We start from the raw sequence: 15,996 nt of genomic DNA on the forward strand, positions 1-15,996 counted from the left end.
TATATCGGATGTCCTTAACTCTGGGACTACCTGTACATGTGACACATATCCTGCAATAAACTAATCTTTGTGCATAAGTTTAGTTTTTATTTGCTTGGATGCTAAAGTACTACATGGACAGGAATTTTGAATTGAGTTAATGGTCTTTTTTTTTCAATGGTAAGGAAATTAGAAATATGGGGAAATATCTAGTTTTTAGTGCTCGGACAGAACTAAGTCTCGGAGGGGGGTCTTTTATAACCAAAAGTGAAATTGTTACTGTAGCCCTAACCTTTGCATGTTTTCATTACATCAATGAATAAAGAAATATAAAAAGTCTAATATAATGTATTGCAAATACTCTTTTAATAACGTAATATAACTTATAGTTAAGTTAACTTAAGTTATATAAGTTCCTATAAGTTAGGAATTATCAGAAATGTTTCAGCATTTTATCCTTTAGATGCGGTAGCTGTATTGGTTTTACGGGCAAGAACATTTTCAGAATTTACAGAAAATACCTGTCATTCTTACCTGAAATGCAGTGCCATTTCCTGTGAGAAAGCACAAGCATCTTTTTCTTAGTAGTGTGTGGTATTTTGTGAGGAAGGAGTTGTGGGGTGACGTGAGATGGTATCCTGATAAGTCAGCAGTTACACCCAATATTGTAACAATTGCTGGACAAACAGGGAACCCTGAGCTTTTACTTAGTGCACGTTTACAGCAACATTTATGACTTTGTGAATTTCTTGTGCTTCATGAAGAACTTAAAACAAAATAGTACATCTTCCTTTAAATGTGCCCCAAGGTAAATCACATCTACATTCTCTTTAAAGGAAATAGTGCAATCCAAACCTAAAGCAGAACTAAACCCATACATTCTCCCCATCCACATTCCAGTGCTGGGTGCAGCTATCCTTCTTCTATTCTTCCCCTTCTGAACAATCTTTGGCCATCTTAATTAGTGGGAGTGTGTTCATTCCTGGCAACCAAAGCTCACTTTGTGCATGAATGCAATGTCAGATACCAAGAGCGATCAGGCGGGTAAGATGCATTATTAAAGAAGGGACATTGCATGTCCCTTTCTGCAATATTACCAACCTGCCTGATAATGCAAACTTAAAATTACTTTAAATGTAGTACACATAAAAAAGTACAAGGGTAAAGGAAACACTGTATTTTAAGATTATTCAATGAAAAAAAAAACAGAAGAAACCTAATGCAGACACCACATCTAAAGAAAGCTGCAATACAATAAATGTTTGTTTTAGGTTTAGAAAGTAATTATCTTTTTGTTAATTAAGAGTGAGTATTTCCAGCCAATTGTACCACACCCCTAAATCCATTTTGAACATAAAAGAGTATTTGCAACATGTTCTTTTTTGATGGGTGTTTTTTAGGTGCTTCCAATCTCTGAATCTTTTGACCCACAGTTTCAAATTCATCAGTGATATTTATTTTTAATTATCAAAAAAAAGCAACCATATTGATTATTATACATCAAAACAACCTTTTTTTTTGTTACAATTCTCTTTCATTAAGACAAGGTTTTGCTCTTGACACGTTTCACCTATTCATCAGAAATACAATTCTAAGTCTGCTCTGTATATGATTCTAAATACAAATAAATACAATTTTATTTCAATTTACAACATAAATTCATTTTTACTAAAAAAAAAAAAGTATACAAATACCTACTTAGTTCTTTAGTGATGCCGATCCTGACCATTCCTTAAAAAGAAACAATTGCTGCAAATTAAATAAAGTTTTCATTAGACCTTATAAACACCTTTTATTTGAAAGTAGACACTCTTTGTTTTGACATGCTTGACATTACAACATGAAAAATATGTCTAAACAAAAGGCTAACAAAGTACTTCCTTACCAACAGGAAAAATCCAAAACAAAGCTTCCACAAAGCTCAGAGTTACCATGGATCTTAATTTTTGACTATAAACTATACCACTCACTGGATCAGAAGAGTATAGAAAATTATTTGCTAGTCTCCAAATTAGTCCTGTGGAAGTAATTCCTTTTTATCAAGTTCAGTTTGTGCTACATCCTTTGGAGTTTCTTAGACAGTTCTCTGTATTTGACACTCAATGCTAACCGGACAACAAACACAATGTTGTTATTGTAACTTACCAGAATTTTTTTTTACTGAGATCCATGCTAAAGTAAAAGCTGTGGGTTGACCCTTCCATGTTGAAACACCTTGACCTGTTTTGTGTATCAATGGCTGGCCGTTAAGAGAAGCGCTCACAGTTGGTTTTAGCTGACATTTTGACAGCCAGGTGGGCAGTTGCTGATAAATAAAGCAGGAGTAGCTGTCAAACTAATTTTAGTTTGTATCCTGATGTTGGGGGACTGAAAGAGTTTCTGATTGCTGAAGGCCCGGGACACCTGGAACACTATATGAGCACTGCCGCTCTTACCCAGCCAGTGTTTCTTCTGTTAAGCCTACATGGTGAAAACACTGCTCACAATAACACTTGTCAATGTAAGCTTTTGGAATGCTAATAAAACATTCTGTCTATTTTCTGGCCTAACTTTTATTGATCTTAAAGATAAAAAAGAATACAAAAAGGTGGTGTGTGCATATTCTTGACTTAAATTTTTGTTGATTTTGCTGCTCTCAGACTGGTAATAAGTATGAATAAGTAGCAAGGCAGAATTACTAGCACAAGCAGCTCACATTTTTGGTCATACACACAGAGTGAAACCTCCTTTTTAAAAAGCACCAATCATCTTCCTATTTCTAACATTACTATTTCTACTCTCACTTCCACCTTAGACCACATAAGTGTTGACTCAAAACAAGAGTTAAGCTCATCATGTATGAATTTGATGGGGTAAGTGGAAATTCTACATACATTTTGTATTACCAATATTGATATTTTTTTCTTCCATATGGGAATAGGTCTATGCCTAGGAACAGTCTAGTAATTACAACGTATGTGTATCCATATTTATTGCATGTATGGATACATATAAAAAAATGTAATGAATTGTTTTTTTATCAGTTAATACTTTTTCTTGGTTAAACAGTAATACAATATCTAATATATAAATTTAAGAATGTCTTTAAAATACAGTGCAGCCAAAACTGTTTTATTTCTGTATAAATGTTAAATAAGTTGAATGACATCAGCTTTCCAGCTGTCAGGGATACATTTGTGCACCAGAATACCCAGATCCACGCATATGATCTATCATATATATCTTGTCATCTTTGTATATATGACCTTGAAGCAATCATTGTGTTTTGTGTTACTGGTTACATCATGGTTATATGGATAACTTTTTTGTATGATATCATTTAGTAGTGGAAACTTTATTTAATGTAATTGTATGTAGCTGTAGACTAATTTTTTTTTAATTTTCGTAACAGTGCTTGGTAGCCCCTTCACCCCCACAAAAAAATCATAAAAACTTTGCTATCACATTTGTCTAGTTATTGTCATTTAAAAAAAAAAAGAGTTTTTAAAAAATTTTTTATGGATAAATCACTTGTTGATCATGCTAGTTACTTCTTTCTTATGGTGGCAACAATCTGCAGTCTGATTTTTGCCTTTGCAGCATTGCCAGTTCAAAGTTACACTTGTTTTTTTCTCTAAAGTGTTCCCTGTCCCTTCCAGCTCCTAGCTGCCAAAATGTGACAGGCTTCTCCGTTGAGCCTTGTTGTTTTTCTGGCAAACAAAGGTGATAAAACAGAACTTGTTACTTTTTATGAGGGATTAAGGCAAGAGTGGGCAAACTTTTTGGCTCAGGAGGGCTCGGGGGTCTTAGTTTGCCCATGTCTGGAGTAAAACATGTTGGATGTAATGAAGTTCGTCCAAGGCTGATAAGCCTAAAGTACCCTAAACTAAAATTTTTGTTTTACATAAAAGGGTAGAAAACCCTTTTATATCAATTAAAAACATTTTTTTTCACTAGAACACCTTTCTTTTTTTTGGTGGCGATCAAGACTGAATGGGAGTGCAGAGCCTCCCAGGATACCTACGTCATGCATACCAGGAAGCTCCTGGCTGCTCCTTCTGGCATGCGCAGAAGAAGCATTTTCCTACATTAAGGAGAAAGAGATGTCGATCTTACAAATGTGCAGTGAAATCGGCATGCTTTTTTCCTTTTTACAGCTGGCTACGTCACCCGATCTCACACCTGCGAGTGCGAGATCAGGTGATGTATCCAGAAGAAAGAAGGAGACAGAAGAAGATGGCTCCGTGACGAAGGAGAAGTCCCAGGCAGCACGGGACCCGATCGAGGACAACTCCAGCGGAGGAGGAGGAAAGGATTTGCAGAATTAAAGGTAGGTATTATTTTTTATTTTCAGGTTAGTTTGTCTTTTTTGAAAATCAGAAGAAACCAATGGGACTTTTCTATATTACAATAAAATGCAATCCAATAATATGCAAAAATTTAGGAGATCCTTGCCCATGCAGGGCACTAAAAAATGTTCATCTCTCCCCCTTTTCCTGGTCTCTCTATGGACTCCTCAATCACAAGTATCATGAGCGATTTGCTCACTTAAACCCTAAATCGTTGGGTATTTTTTGTTGCTCCCAGCATCTGAATGGAGCAGTGAAAAAATGAAGGAAAGGTGTGAATGTGTTGTACTTTGCACAGAATTGGCAAACAAAGGGTATACATTTTAAAGTTGACCATCCCATAACTTCTTCATGAAGTCCTTGTATTATTCCCTCTTTCTGCCCAGGCAGTTATATTCAAAGCCATACTTCATGGTGCATAGCTGTGTATTAAATTCCAAAAGAGGCAATGGCCAATGTTTGACCAATGCTGAGCTAGCATTTTGCCTTATACAGCATATGTCAGCTAAAGAATGAGTTGCATTTCTCTAGGATGACCTCATAAAAATGATGTATGTTAGAAAGCATATACAGTATGTAAATTGGTAAACCATCATTGTTGATGAGACTTTATTAATAATAAATAAAAATGCAACTGTAAAGCAGTCCTCCACTTTTCCCTACTTGAAATTTTCTTCCTGTCACCACTTATAATATCACTGCTCATAATATACATTTATTACTATCACTTCCTTGAGGAACAAACCAACCTCTCGAAAAAAACACACTGCCTATCTAGTGCTGGATCACCCAGGTTCACTGACGAAAGTGTAACTTCTCCAGTATTGGAGCCAGGATACTATCTGCATGGAGTTTACAGGTTCTCCCATGTTTTCTTGGGTTTTCTTCTGGGTACTCCAGTTTCCTCCCATATTTCAAAAGCATGCATTTAGCTTAATTGGCTTCCCTCTAAAATTGATCTTAGACTGGATTAATGACATATGACTATGGCAGGGCCATTAGACTATGAGCCCCTTGTGTGAGACAGCTAGTGGCATAACTTTGGACTTTGTAAAGGGTTAAGTAATATGTCAGCACTATATAAATATTGTGCATTAATAATAATATTTAATATTTAATAACATTTAAAATCACTCTAATTTTATTTTCCCTATTGACTACAATTAATTACCTGTAGTTTTCACAATTTTTTGTCGAACAATCTTTTGAAGTGTAATTGGGCAATTTTCGTGGAAAAACGGCTCATGGAAAATCTTTCTATCCCTATTTAGATAGCACTGACAGTCTTCCTATTATTGTAAAGTTAAATTTATGTCCAGTGAATACCTGTAATAATTATCACACATGAAGTGCCTTCCTATAACGATGGAAGGTTCAGGTTCACTCTGTCCCTACTGCCACTGTCTTATCTACCATTCCTCGGGGTCCTGCAGTGCTCTTCTTTGGCCATTGAATGGTCATCAGTAAAGTAACTTCACATGTGTGCAAGACTTACTTTGTCCCCAACACTGGCCTCGGTTCTCAGCATAACATGCACAGCATCCTATTTACATATAATAATATCTTGTGCAGTACTTTTGTTAAAAAAAGTTTGTTTTATGTATTTAGCTCTACTTTAAAGCTTACCAAAATGTAATTAAATATGTTTACCTGTCAGAGTATGTTAGTAATACTAAATATTGTTTGTAATCAGGCCTGGAGCAAAGGAACAAAGGGAATGATAGAGTAAGGTCTGCACGACTGTGGGGGGACAGGGAGCAGACAGTAAATGATTAACAATAGATGTAAAGGATAGGAGGGGTTAAAGGGATAAAAGTGTGGGACCGTTAGAGGTGTGGTATAGCTTTCTGGTGGGACAGAGAAAGAAGGAAAGGTTTTCTGACCTGCCTGCCCGGTTGTAGAATAAGGGTTTGAGGTGGTGGAAAGGTCCTCAAGGGAAGGTGGTCTTTGGTGGTAGTATCAGTGGGTGGGAGATCCACTTGGTGTGGATTCAGATTGGTGTGGATTTTCCTGAATGTGGTGGAAAAGCCATGGTTGGAATATTAAGGGGTAGGGGCTGCAAATAATTGTGATATCGTTCCCAAGATTCCTGTGGGTTAGTGGTAGGACACTCTCGAGGACCGTTAACCATAAATTGTTATAGAAAGAAGTTATTTTAAATTTGCAATAAATTGCCTACAGGCCATTAACCACTATTGTTGTGTGTGTGCTAATTATTAAAGGGTGAAACAGTTGGGCGGAGGGGATGTATTGCTGGATGAGGTTGCTCTGTCGTGCCACAGTCATGTAATTTATTTAATTATAATTGTTTTTTTTTTGGATTTTAGGATGATTTGGAGAACATCACTTTTGGATATTCACCATACTCGGACAGCGAAGATGTGGTTCCCTGCAACCAAGAGGAGACTAAGTTCTTTGATGAACGTTTTGTGCCAACGTTTTACTCAATTATGTTTATCCTTGGATTGGTGGGAAATAGTCTGGTCATAGTGGTCATGCTGTCTCAGCGTACACAGAAAATACAGAGTACGGACATGTTCATTTTACACCTGGCTGTTGCTGACATATTACTTGCTGTCACTCTACCATTCTGGGCAGTACAAGCAACTTCAGGTTGGATTTTTGGTGGTGCCTTTTGTAAAATTGTTGCCTCTGTCTTCAAAATTAATTTCTATGCTGGCACCTTTCTTCTTACTTGTATCAGCTTTGATCGCTATCTCTCCATAGTATTTGCTGTCCAAATCTACAAGAAGCACAGACTGCACGTTGTCCATTGGAGTTGTTTAGCAATTTGGTGCTCCTGCATTCTACTTTGTATTCCTGACGCCTTTTATTATTCTGTAAACTTTGAGGCCCGTACAAACATGACTGAGTGTGAGCCATACTTTCCCCCATCTACATCCAAAAACTGGAAAGCATCGATGGCATTTTTATATCACACCTTGGGTTTTTTGCTACCTTTTTCTGGCATGCTGTTTTGTTACTCACATATTGTGGTTACCCTGCTTAAATCCCAAGGGTTTAGGAAACACAAAGCACTCCGATTAATCATTGCTGTTGTGATGGCCTTCTTCTTGTGTTGGACACCATATAATATTGTAGCCCTCCTGGACACACTGAACATGCTGGGGAGCTTTGAAAGTAACTGTAGCTTTCAAAAAAACACTGATATTGCATTGTCCATTACATCCGGCCTCTGCTACTTTCACAGCTGCCTGAACCCCGTGCTCTATGTCTTTATTGGAGAAAAATTCAGACGTAACCTAGCTGAACTACTGGCTCGCACAAAACTGTGTCCACATCTTGTTGCAAAGTATGTCAGAAGACTACCTTCAACAAGGTCTTCTACATGGTCAGAATCGGGTGATACATCTTTGTCTGGAATTTACTAGAAGAGGAAAAGAGTAATTCAAAAGAACTGATTATCAACAACAAAGGATATACTAGTATCATCATTTGGCACTTCCCTAATCGAGATACCAGCTTTGTATGCCAACATAAGATCATTGGATGACAGAGGCAAATGATAATATACATACCAATTTTTTTTTTTTTTTTTTTGTAAATTTGTACATACAGTTTGTAAAATGTTAGTGGATGAACAATGGATTGTCACATGCTTGTATATCTCTAAAAACTTGCATGCAAAGTGCATTTTTGATGCAGATTTTTTTCTTGACATTGCTAAATAAGAACCTTCATGTATGGCCTGCTGAAAAAAATAGTATTTGTACCTTTTCAAAAAAAGAAAATGCATTCTGAGCTTCAGTTTTATATTTTCATATTAATCATTAGAAACCACGGAACAACAGTTTTATGCCAAATGTACTGAAACGTAAACTGATCCACCTACCTTTTTTTACCTATTTTTACCTGAAGATCTAGAAACTACATTGACTTGAGTATAAACCCAGGGCACAAAATGCAACTGTCAGTGCTAACATTCAAAACAGTAATCAACATAAATACCAACAACATTATTTGTGAATAAATCCATTGTATGTATGTTTTAAAACATAAGAGGAAAAATAAATTACATGGGCTCAGTCTGTTTATCTATTCCCCCTTTTTACAGGTTAAAGTATGTTGTACTTTTGAATTGGTTATGAAGAGTCAGATGCTCTTAAATTATTTTTTGTGCATTTTTGTTAGTACAAGTAAATGGTATGCATCATGTAATCCTCTCAGATGCACAACAGCATCCGGTGGCCTGAGTACAAACCTGAGATTCTTTTTCAAAAGTGTTTTTTTAGGTAAAAAAAAACTCTTGGTTTATACTCGGGTATATAGAATACCTGAAACTTCAAAACACAATTTATCTTTGCAAAATAAAATAAATTTATTATTTATTTTTCTTATTGCAATGCTCATTTTGTATTAAATTTATTCATTTATTTTTTCATTTACCAGAATATATAAGGCTTTTTTATTTAATTTTATTTTATTTTTATAAGCAACCAACAATAAAACAAGGTCAAAAGAATTATGCAAACATATGATACAAAACTAATGTGATACATAATACAGAGCATAATAAAAATGCACAGGCTCTATAAATACCGACCGACACAGAGTATCATAAAACAACATAAAATATATATACAGCAAAATACATTTGTATGGTGTCAGACATTTATGTAACAATCATCTACCAGGTAAGTGCACTAGTCAAAAAATTTGACTGATCTTTCAAAAATAGATAGAGAAAGAAAGAAAAGAAAAGAGGAAGAAAGATAAAAAAATATTAGTAAAAGAAGGAAAGAGAAGGGGGACACAAAGGAGAAGACAGGGAGTGGTAGAGGGAAGGGAGGTAGGGGCAGGAAATGGCCCAAAAAATCTTTGTAAAATTAGTCAGAAGGGCAAAGCAACAGTCTATAGTCAACAGAGCTCTTAAAATCATTCCAGTAAACTCAGGTGCGTACCGGTCTCTATGATGGTTGCTCCTCTTGTTTTGGTAATTCTTCAATATATTGTATATCATTCACTCTGGTGATCCATTGTTTAATTGTAGGAGAGGCAGTATGCTTCCATAGCGGGGGAATACATGCCTTAGCGGCATTCAGTAAGTGGCGCAGTGGGGAGCGTTTATATCGCTTCTATGCAGACACAGGTAATAGTGCTAACTCTGGTCTGTCCTCAATAGATATCCCTGTCAACTTGTTAACAATCTTTGCCACCCCTACCCAAAAAGATACCAGTACAGGGCAGCTCCAGAAGATGCGTAGTAGAGTGCCCGTGTGCTTACTACATCCCCAACACATAGAGCTCACGTGTGGGTAAGGTTGTTTTATTTTTAACTAATAACTGAGTTGCATCTTTTGGATTGTTCCTTTGTTTAGGATTGAATTTTTTTTAAAATAAATAAACAACAATTTGTATCAATCCAATATGCTTTTTGTCTTTTATTTGTCCTTCACAGTTTCTTTTAAGGTAAAAGGATGTGTGATCCATTGGACATTTTAAATGTGTAACAATTTAACTTGTCTTTAAAACCCATCCAAACTTTTAATCAAAAAAGGCAAGTAATTAAAGCAATACTTTTAAGAAACGGTAATATATAAATGTTTATTTTGGAAATAAACAACAAATTAAAAAACACAATTTGTAGTTGAGCACCTATCTACACAGCCTGATCTTATATGTCTTTTAGTTTCCAGTTAACAAATTAAGGTCAGTCTATTGCTTGGTATTTATTGCTTGTGATTACAAATGAGTCCTGCCTGTGGATTTATGGCTTTCACTGTAATACAAGAATTATGAGATCCATGGTTCTTCCTAATTTCCATGTAACATGACCACATCTGATAGACAGTTCCATCTGCTGAATTCAAAAATTAGACTAAATGCACATTTGGCCCATAAAACAGATATTCTGTCCACTGCTGGACAGCTGGGTGATACAGCAAACCTAGACCTAGAATTGATTTATTCAAAGTCAATTGCAGGCAAATGTTTTCAATCTGGGACCTGATCTATTCCTTGTTTGCTAGATCACCCAGCTTTACTGATCAAAGTGTATCCTCTCCAACCTTGGAGAGCTTTACGAAATCAGGCCAGGTGTGACCGCTTCATCTTCCTGAATTATTAAATCAATACTAACAGTAAGACAAGCAGTTCATGACTAGTGTTGATGTTCGAATTCGGGTTGTCCCTATATTCGACCTGAATATGGCTTTTTTTTTTTCTCTTAAACTGTTAATTTTGTATGTGTTTTTTATTTTAAACTTGTTTTTAAACTTATTTTTTACAGGTTATCCGACAATGACATTATGAATCATAATGTCATTGTGGGATTCCTGGACCGTGGGAACTTTGCGGTCACAGCTAATTGAAAGCAGGTGCCTTCAATTAGCTGTAACCACAGGCAATACCAGGGCAATAGAGGTTGAATGGAGATACTATCTCCATTCATACCTCTACTGCTCTGTGATTGGCCGAGAAATAGGAAACCTTGATGACAGCTCAAGCATCATCAGGGTTTTCCTTTCCTCAGCCAATCAGGGAGCAGAGCAATCAGCAGAGCTTTACTATGCTGACAGCTCTGCTCCACTTATTTGTTTCTGCAGCCCTAGAGGAGCTGTGACATGTATTCTGTATGTGTAATACATGTCACAGCTCCTCTAGCGCTGCAGGAGCGATCAAGGGAGCAGAGCTGTCAGCATAGTAAAGCTCCGCTGATTGCGGTGGAGATCTGGGAGTCTCCTTATTAAAGGGGGCTTCCAGATTCCAAAGTCCTGCTAAAAATGTTTATAAAAGCCCCCATTGTTTTCATTGGAAGCTTTCATAAAAGCTTAAAAACACTTGAAAAAGCCTCCATTGAGATCAATGGAAGCGTTTTCCTGCGTTTATCCAGCGTTTTAATTTTTTAAATGTTGCAAGCAACGTTTAAGATAATGCTCAAAAACGTGCCTGAAGGAAACGTCCTGGTGTAGATTAGCCTATGGGAATGCATGGGGACTTCAAACATGGGCTTTAAAAAGCCTCAGGTTAAACGCTGGGGAAACCGTCCGTGTAGACTAAAGCTGCATACACACGTCCAATAATTATCGTTAGAAACGACTGACGAACGACCGATGAACAACCCATTGGCCAAAAAAAAGTGACCAAGGATGCCGACAAACGAGGATTGTCGTTGGAAATGAACGACCGCCACGGTGGATCTGATTGGCCGACGATCTTTCACTATCTATCGTGTGTACAGTATCGTGTCGCACAGTGATTGTGCATGTTTCTGCGGTACACTTTCTCCTTTACATGTCCCTCCCTGCATCGTTCAAACAATTGTATCTAGCGTGTGGACACTGTTGGTGGATTATATATGAACGATCATATTGTTACAGCATGTACAGATGTGTGCACAATATGATTGTTCAAGTATAATCGTGCATAATCGTTGATCGGTCGTAATCATTCATTTTCTAACAATAATTATTGGAAGTGTGTACCTAAGCTTTAGCCTAAAATTGATTTGACAGGTGCTCTTTAATCTTCATGTGAAGTACAGGGGTATGTAATAGTGTTATGTATCTTTTTATAATGTATCTTTTTATGTATCCTTTTATAATGTATCTTTTTACACCTGTTTGGAGGCTGTAGAAGCTCTACACAGTGCTGAAAAAAACCCAAATTTTTCCTCCCATTGACTTTATTGGTGTTCGGTTTTGACATTCGACCACCCAAATTTTTTTGCTATATTCGAACGAATATCTGCCAAATCGAATAGTGAGCTATTCGACCAACACTAATTATGACCACACTATTGGGCATGAAAAGCTGCGTAAAACACAGTAATAGGGCTTGTTCAGACCTGAGTTTTTTTCAAGCATTTTTAAGCTGGTTTTAGTGCTCAAAAACAAGATCAAATAGGCCCATTCATTATCCTTTATTTGACAGGTGGCAGGAGGCAGCAGCATTTCAATGAAGACTTCTGGATACGCAATACAAGGTCCAGGAACGTTTGCCCCCTCCATAGACTTGAATGGGAAAGATTTAAAAACACCTAAAAAAGGCTTGATCTGCCTGTACAGGTGTTTTTGCCTAGCACCTAGTTTTTAACTAGGTTTTAAAACATCTATACAGCCTACAAATTATCCTGGACACCTAGCTGTGCATTTTAGTTGTCCAGGAAAAAATGCACATCACAGGTCTGAACAAGCCTTATTCTTAAACTTACTGTACAATAACTATAATGTTGGGTGCAATTCCTTTTTAGCGGGGTTATGCAAAAAAGGATTACATCTTCCGCCATTTTTTGGTTACCATGATCCCACTAGGGGAACTTTTGTTTCTTACTTTTTGTTGTGTCACAACAGCAGGGAAATAAAGTTTTTTTTTTTTCAACAAGGGCATAAACAATACAAATCCACCGTATAGCTTGTAAATATAACAGTTAGCAATGCCCAGCTTGGTCTGTTCTTTCACCAGTACAATACACTGGTTTCTGTATATTTTAACATCTTCGTGCAACAGTATATATGGGTCCAGGTGGATGGTGATAAATGACACAATTTTCTCTGTTATAGTTAGGAAATTCAGTGGTGTCTTCTCTTTCCATCCATCTCTCTGCTCACTCTGCTCTCATAAAGCCATTTCAGACCCCATGGTAAGCCACAGTTTTTGCTGCAAGCTCAGGTGGGGGTCCTAACTAATAAATTATAATTTACTATGGCAATGTCTGTCTGTATTTCAGTTTCATTACTTTAATGATCAGGGAGCACTGATGCCAAATACCCAATTACTTGAATAGTCAATGACTATGATGAACTTGCATATCTAAATTCATTTTGTTTTTATTTTGGTAAATATAAAGCTTTCAGTAAGTACACTGTTACAGTAACAGGCCCATTTACATTTTTTTTGCTGTAAAATGCATATGTATATTTAAAATTGATTTTTTTAATTTGTTTGGTAAAACAATTTTCAAATACTGTTATCTGATTACAGTAGCTTTACAACATATGCCACTCATGTAGTGGTCTCATGACTGGGAATTGTTCAAATTTCAGATTATTTGTGGAGACCCAAACTGTCATTGACAACCAGGAATAAGAGTCATTAGTGTTGGCTGTTTGCGCTAAAGGGGGGAATAATATTTACAAACTTGGGATCAACTTGGGTGATCCAGCAAACCTGGAATGGATTTATTTAAATACATTTGCTATTTGCTAGCAAATGTTTGGAATCCTGTACCATATTCATTCTAGGTTCGCTGGATAACCTAGCTTAGCCGATGAAAGTGTATTCTCTCCAGTCTTAGAGAACTTTAATAAATCAGGCCCTCTCTGTGTAAAGTCAGGAAGTTCATATGGCGGAAAATGACAGATTCAATTATAGTCACCTATAGTCACTGATAGACAAGTAGCTAAAATTATGTAATGAATATAAATGCAACATTAAACAAATATATACAATAAATATATAATCAGAAAATGCTGAAAGTTTAAATATTCAGAATCTTCTGTCTTAGACCCAGTCATCACTGATTCCTTTTTGTGAAATGATTGGGAAGTCTAATAATACGTTACTCAATGCATGGTTTCATTGGTTTGTGCTGTTATGCTCAAGTTTAATTCTATTGTCTTTTTTTTTGTCTGGAGTGTGAAGTTGACTTTCCTAATGTTGCTTTAGAAGGGTGAACAGCACTAAACACTAGATAAAGCACAAGGCATCATGTCACTAGGCAGTTCTTTAAAAAAAATGTATTTAATAAATGAAAGGTTTTATGTAATGAATTATCTGAATTTACCATGTATGTGTTATTTTCGAGTAAAACTCATATCAGAAATCCTTATATGTTTCAGGCCAGTGATTCAGAAGAACTGAAAGTGGAACTAAACCAATTTTGTTAACGTTTACTAAAATCAGTTACATTTAAGTGCTTATGTCAGCTCTCAACTGAACTTTCATTTATAGGACAGGACCTGGTGCTATATCTAAATCCAAAGTTTAAAATTACATACCCACCTATAAGTACATCAATTGTTCACTTTTATTTCTGAATTGCATTTGAATATATATTTATATATATATATATATATATATATATATATATATATTTATGAAGGTAGCTATTTAGATTCCTTAAATATAATCCTTGTCTGGAAATGAAATAAAACTGAAACTTTTGCTCTGCAATAGTCTTAGCAATTTCAGGATGACGGGTTGTAATAGTATTCTCCTTGGTTCACTTACAGTATATGACTGTGATCTGGCCAATCTTTTGCCATTGTTAAGTATTATTAAAGAGACCTTGTTTTCAGACTATTTGTTTCAACAAAAATCTTAACATAAGATTTTATGAGTAATAATTGTATTTAATGTAACTTTTGCATGTTATTCATTTAAAATAAGTCTCTCTTGTATAAATAGTCAAAAGGCCTGTGACTGCTGCTGGGCACTGCTACCCTGACTAAATTGCCAGCAGCCATATCACACTCAGAGCTGTGACAACCTACAGTTTTCCCCTTCCTTCCTCCATAGGTAGCTACAGAAAAGGTTATGTAGTTAGGTGAAATAAGGAAGAAGCTGGGCTGGCGAAAACAGCAATTGAATATTAATGAAAGCGGAAAGGCCAATATCCTCTAAAAAGGAAGTGGGTTGTGGTAGGGAATATATTTTCTGCAGCAAAAGAATACTTCTAGTTATCATTTATTAAGTGAGGGCTCTGCAGGAGAGGTAAAGATTCCCCTTTCTGTACCTCTATACCATACATTTCTTGTCATTGTGATAACTGACCCCCAGTATTAGAAGTAACAACACCAATATTTGTTCTTTTTTAATGTTTTGATATCTGGATGGACAATGATAAGGAAGCAGTAGGATTTACTGGGTGCAGTATTTTTCCCATTCATGTTTCTTCATTGATTGAGTGCCCCATTTCCTTTGGCTCATTCCAATATGTTTACATATGTCATATGTTATTTTCATATGTTTACACAGCAAAAGATTTACCATCACAAGCAGGTAATTAAATACCCATACAGAGGCATATATCTAGGGGGCCTTTAATAAAGGGGCTTTCAGATTCCAAAAAGGCTTTCCACCTGTAGATCCCCAAACACAAGGATTATATTGTAGGGATAAGGCCCTCTCTACCAATGGGGGTAGGCAGGGGTCTGTTTTTTTGTCAAACCAGTTTACTGACAATCTTTTTATGGATAAAGGAGGAGACACCTATGCTGGCTGCCCCATTTATATTATTAAGGAAATACAGTGGTGTCAAGTATAATTAAGGGTCTAGTTTTAAATAGTAAAAATAGTTTTACCACAACTTCCAGCCATAGTATAAACATTTTTCATTACCGTATTTTTCGGACCATAAGACGCACTTTTTTCCCCCCAGAAGTGGGGGGAAAAAGTCCGTGCGTCTTATGGTCCAAATGTATCAAAATGTATCCTTCCCAGCTGCTGTCCCGTCCTGTCTCCTGTTCAGCGCGGCCAGAGTGACTGTCTCCTGTATCTTGCTCCCGGCGTCCTCCCACTCTCAGCATGATTGGCTGACAAAGTCATGCTGTGTTCCCTGAATAGCGTGCTGAAGATCACTCACAGCACACAAACACAAACACAATGTAAACAAATGTTATATTGCAATCCGATTGTCATCCATTGTATGACAATCGGATTACAACTGAAAGGAAATACTCACCCAGTGTCTGAAGCTCTGCTTGCTGGTATCTGTAGTGAGATGCAG

General features: G+C 36.5%; 1 protein-coding gene across 1 annotated transcript; it reads left to right on the forward strand.

The window, feature by feature from the left end:
• Window positions 1-2,694: 2,694 nt before the first annotated feature.
• CXCR3 (C-X-C motif chemokine receptor 3) lies at window positions 2,695-9,003 on the forward strand. The gene is made up of 2 exons (XM_072426290.1): window positions 2,695-2,831; window positions 6,635-9,003. Exons 1-2 carry the CDS (start codon window positions 2,814-2,816, stop codon window positions 7,697-7,699), a joined length of 1,083 nt encoding a protein of 360 aa, XP_072282391.1. The 5' UTR covers window positions 2,695-2,813; the 3' UTR covers window positions 7,700-9,003.
• Window positions 9,004-15,996: the final 6,993 nt, after the last annotated feature.

The sequence above is a fragment of the Pyxicephalus adspersus genome, chromosome 11 (genome assembly GCF_032062135.1).
Source record: "Pyxicephalus adspersus chromosome 11, UCB_Pads_2.0, whole genome shotgun sequence".
NCBI classification, from domain to species: domain Eukaryota; kingdom Metazoa; phylum Chordata; class Amphibia; order Anura; family Pyxicephalidae; genus Pyxicephalus; species Pyxicephalus adspersus.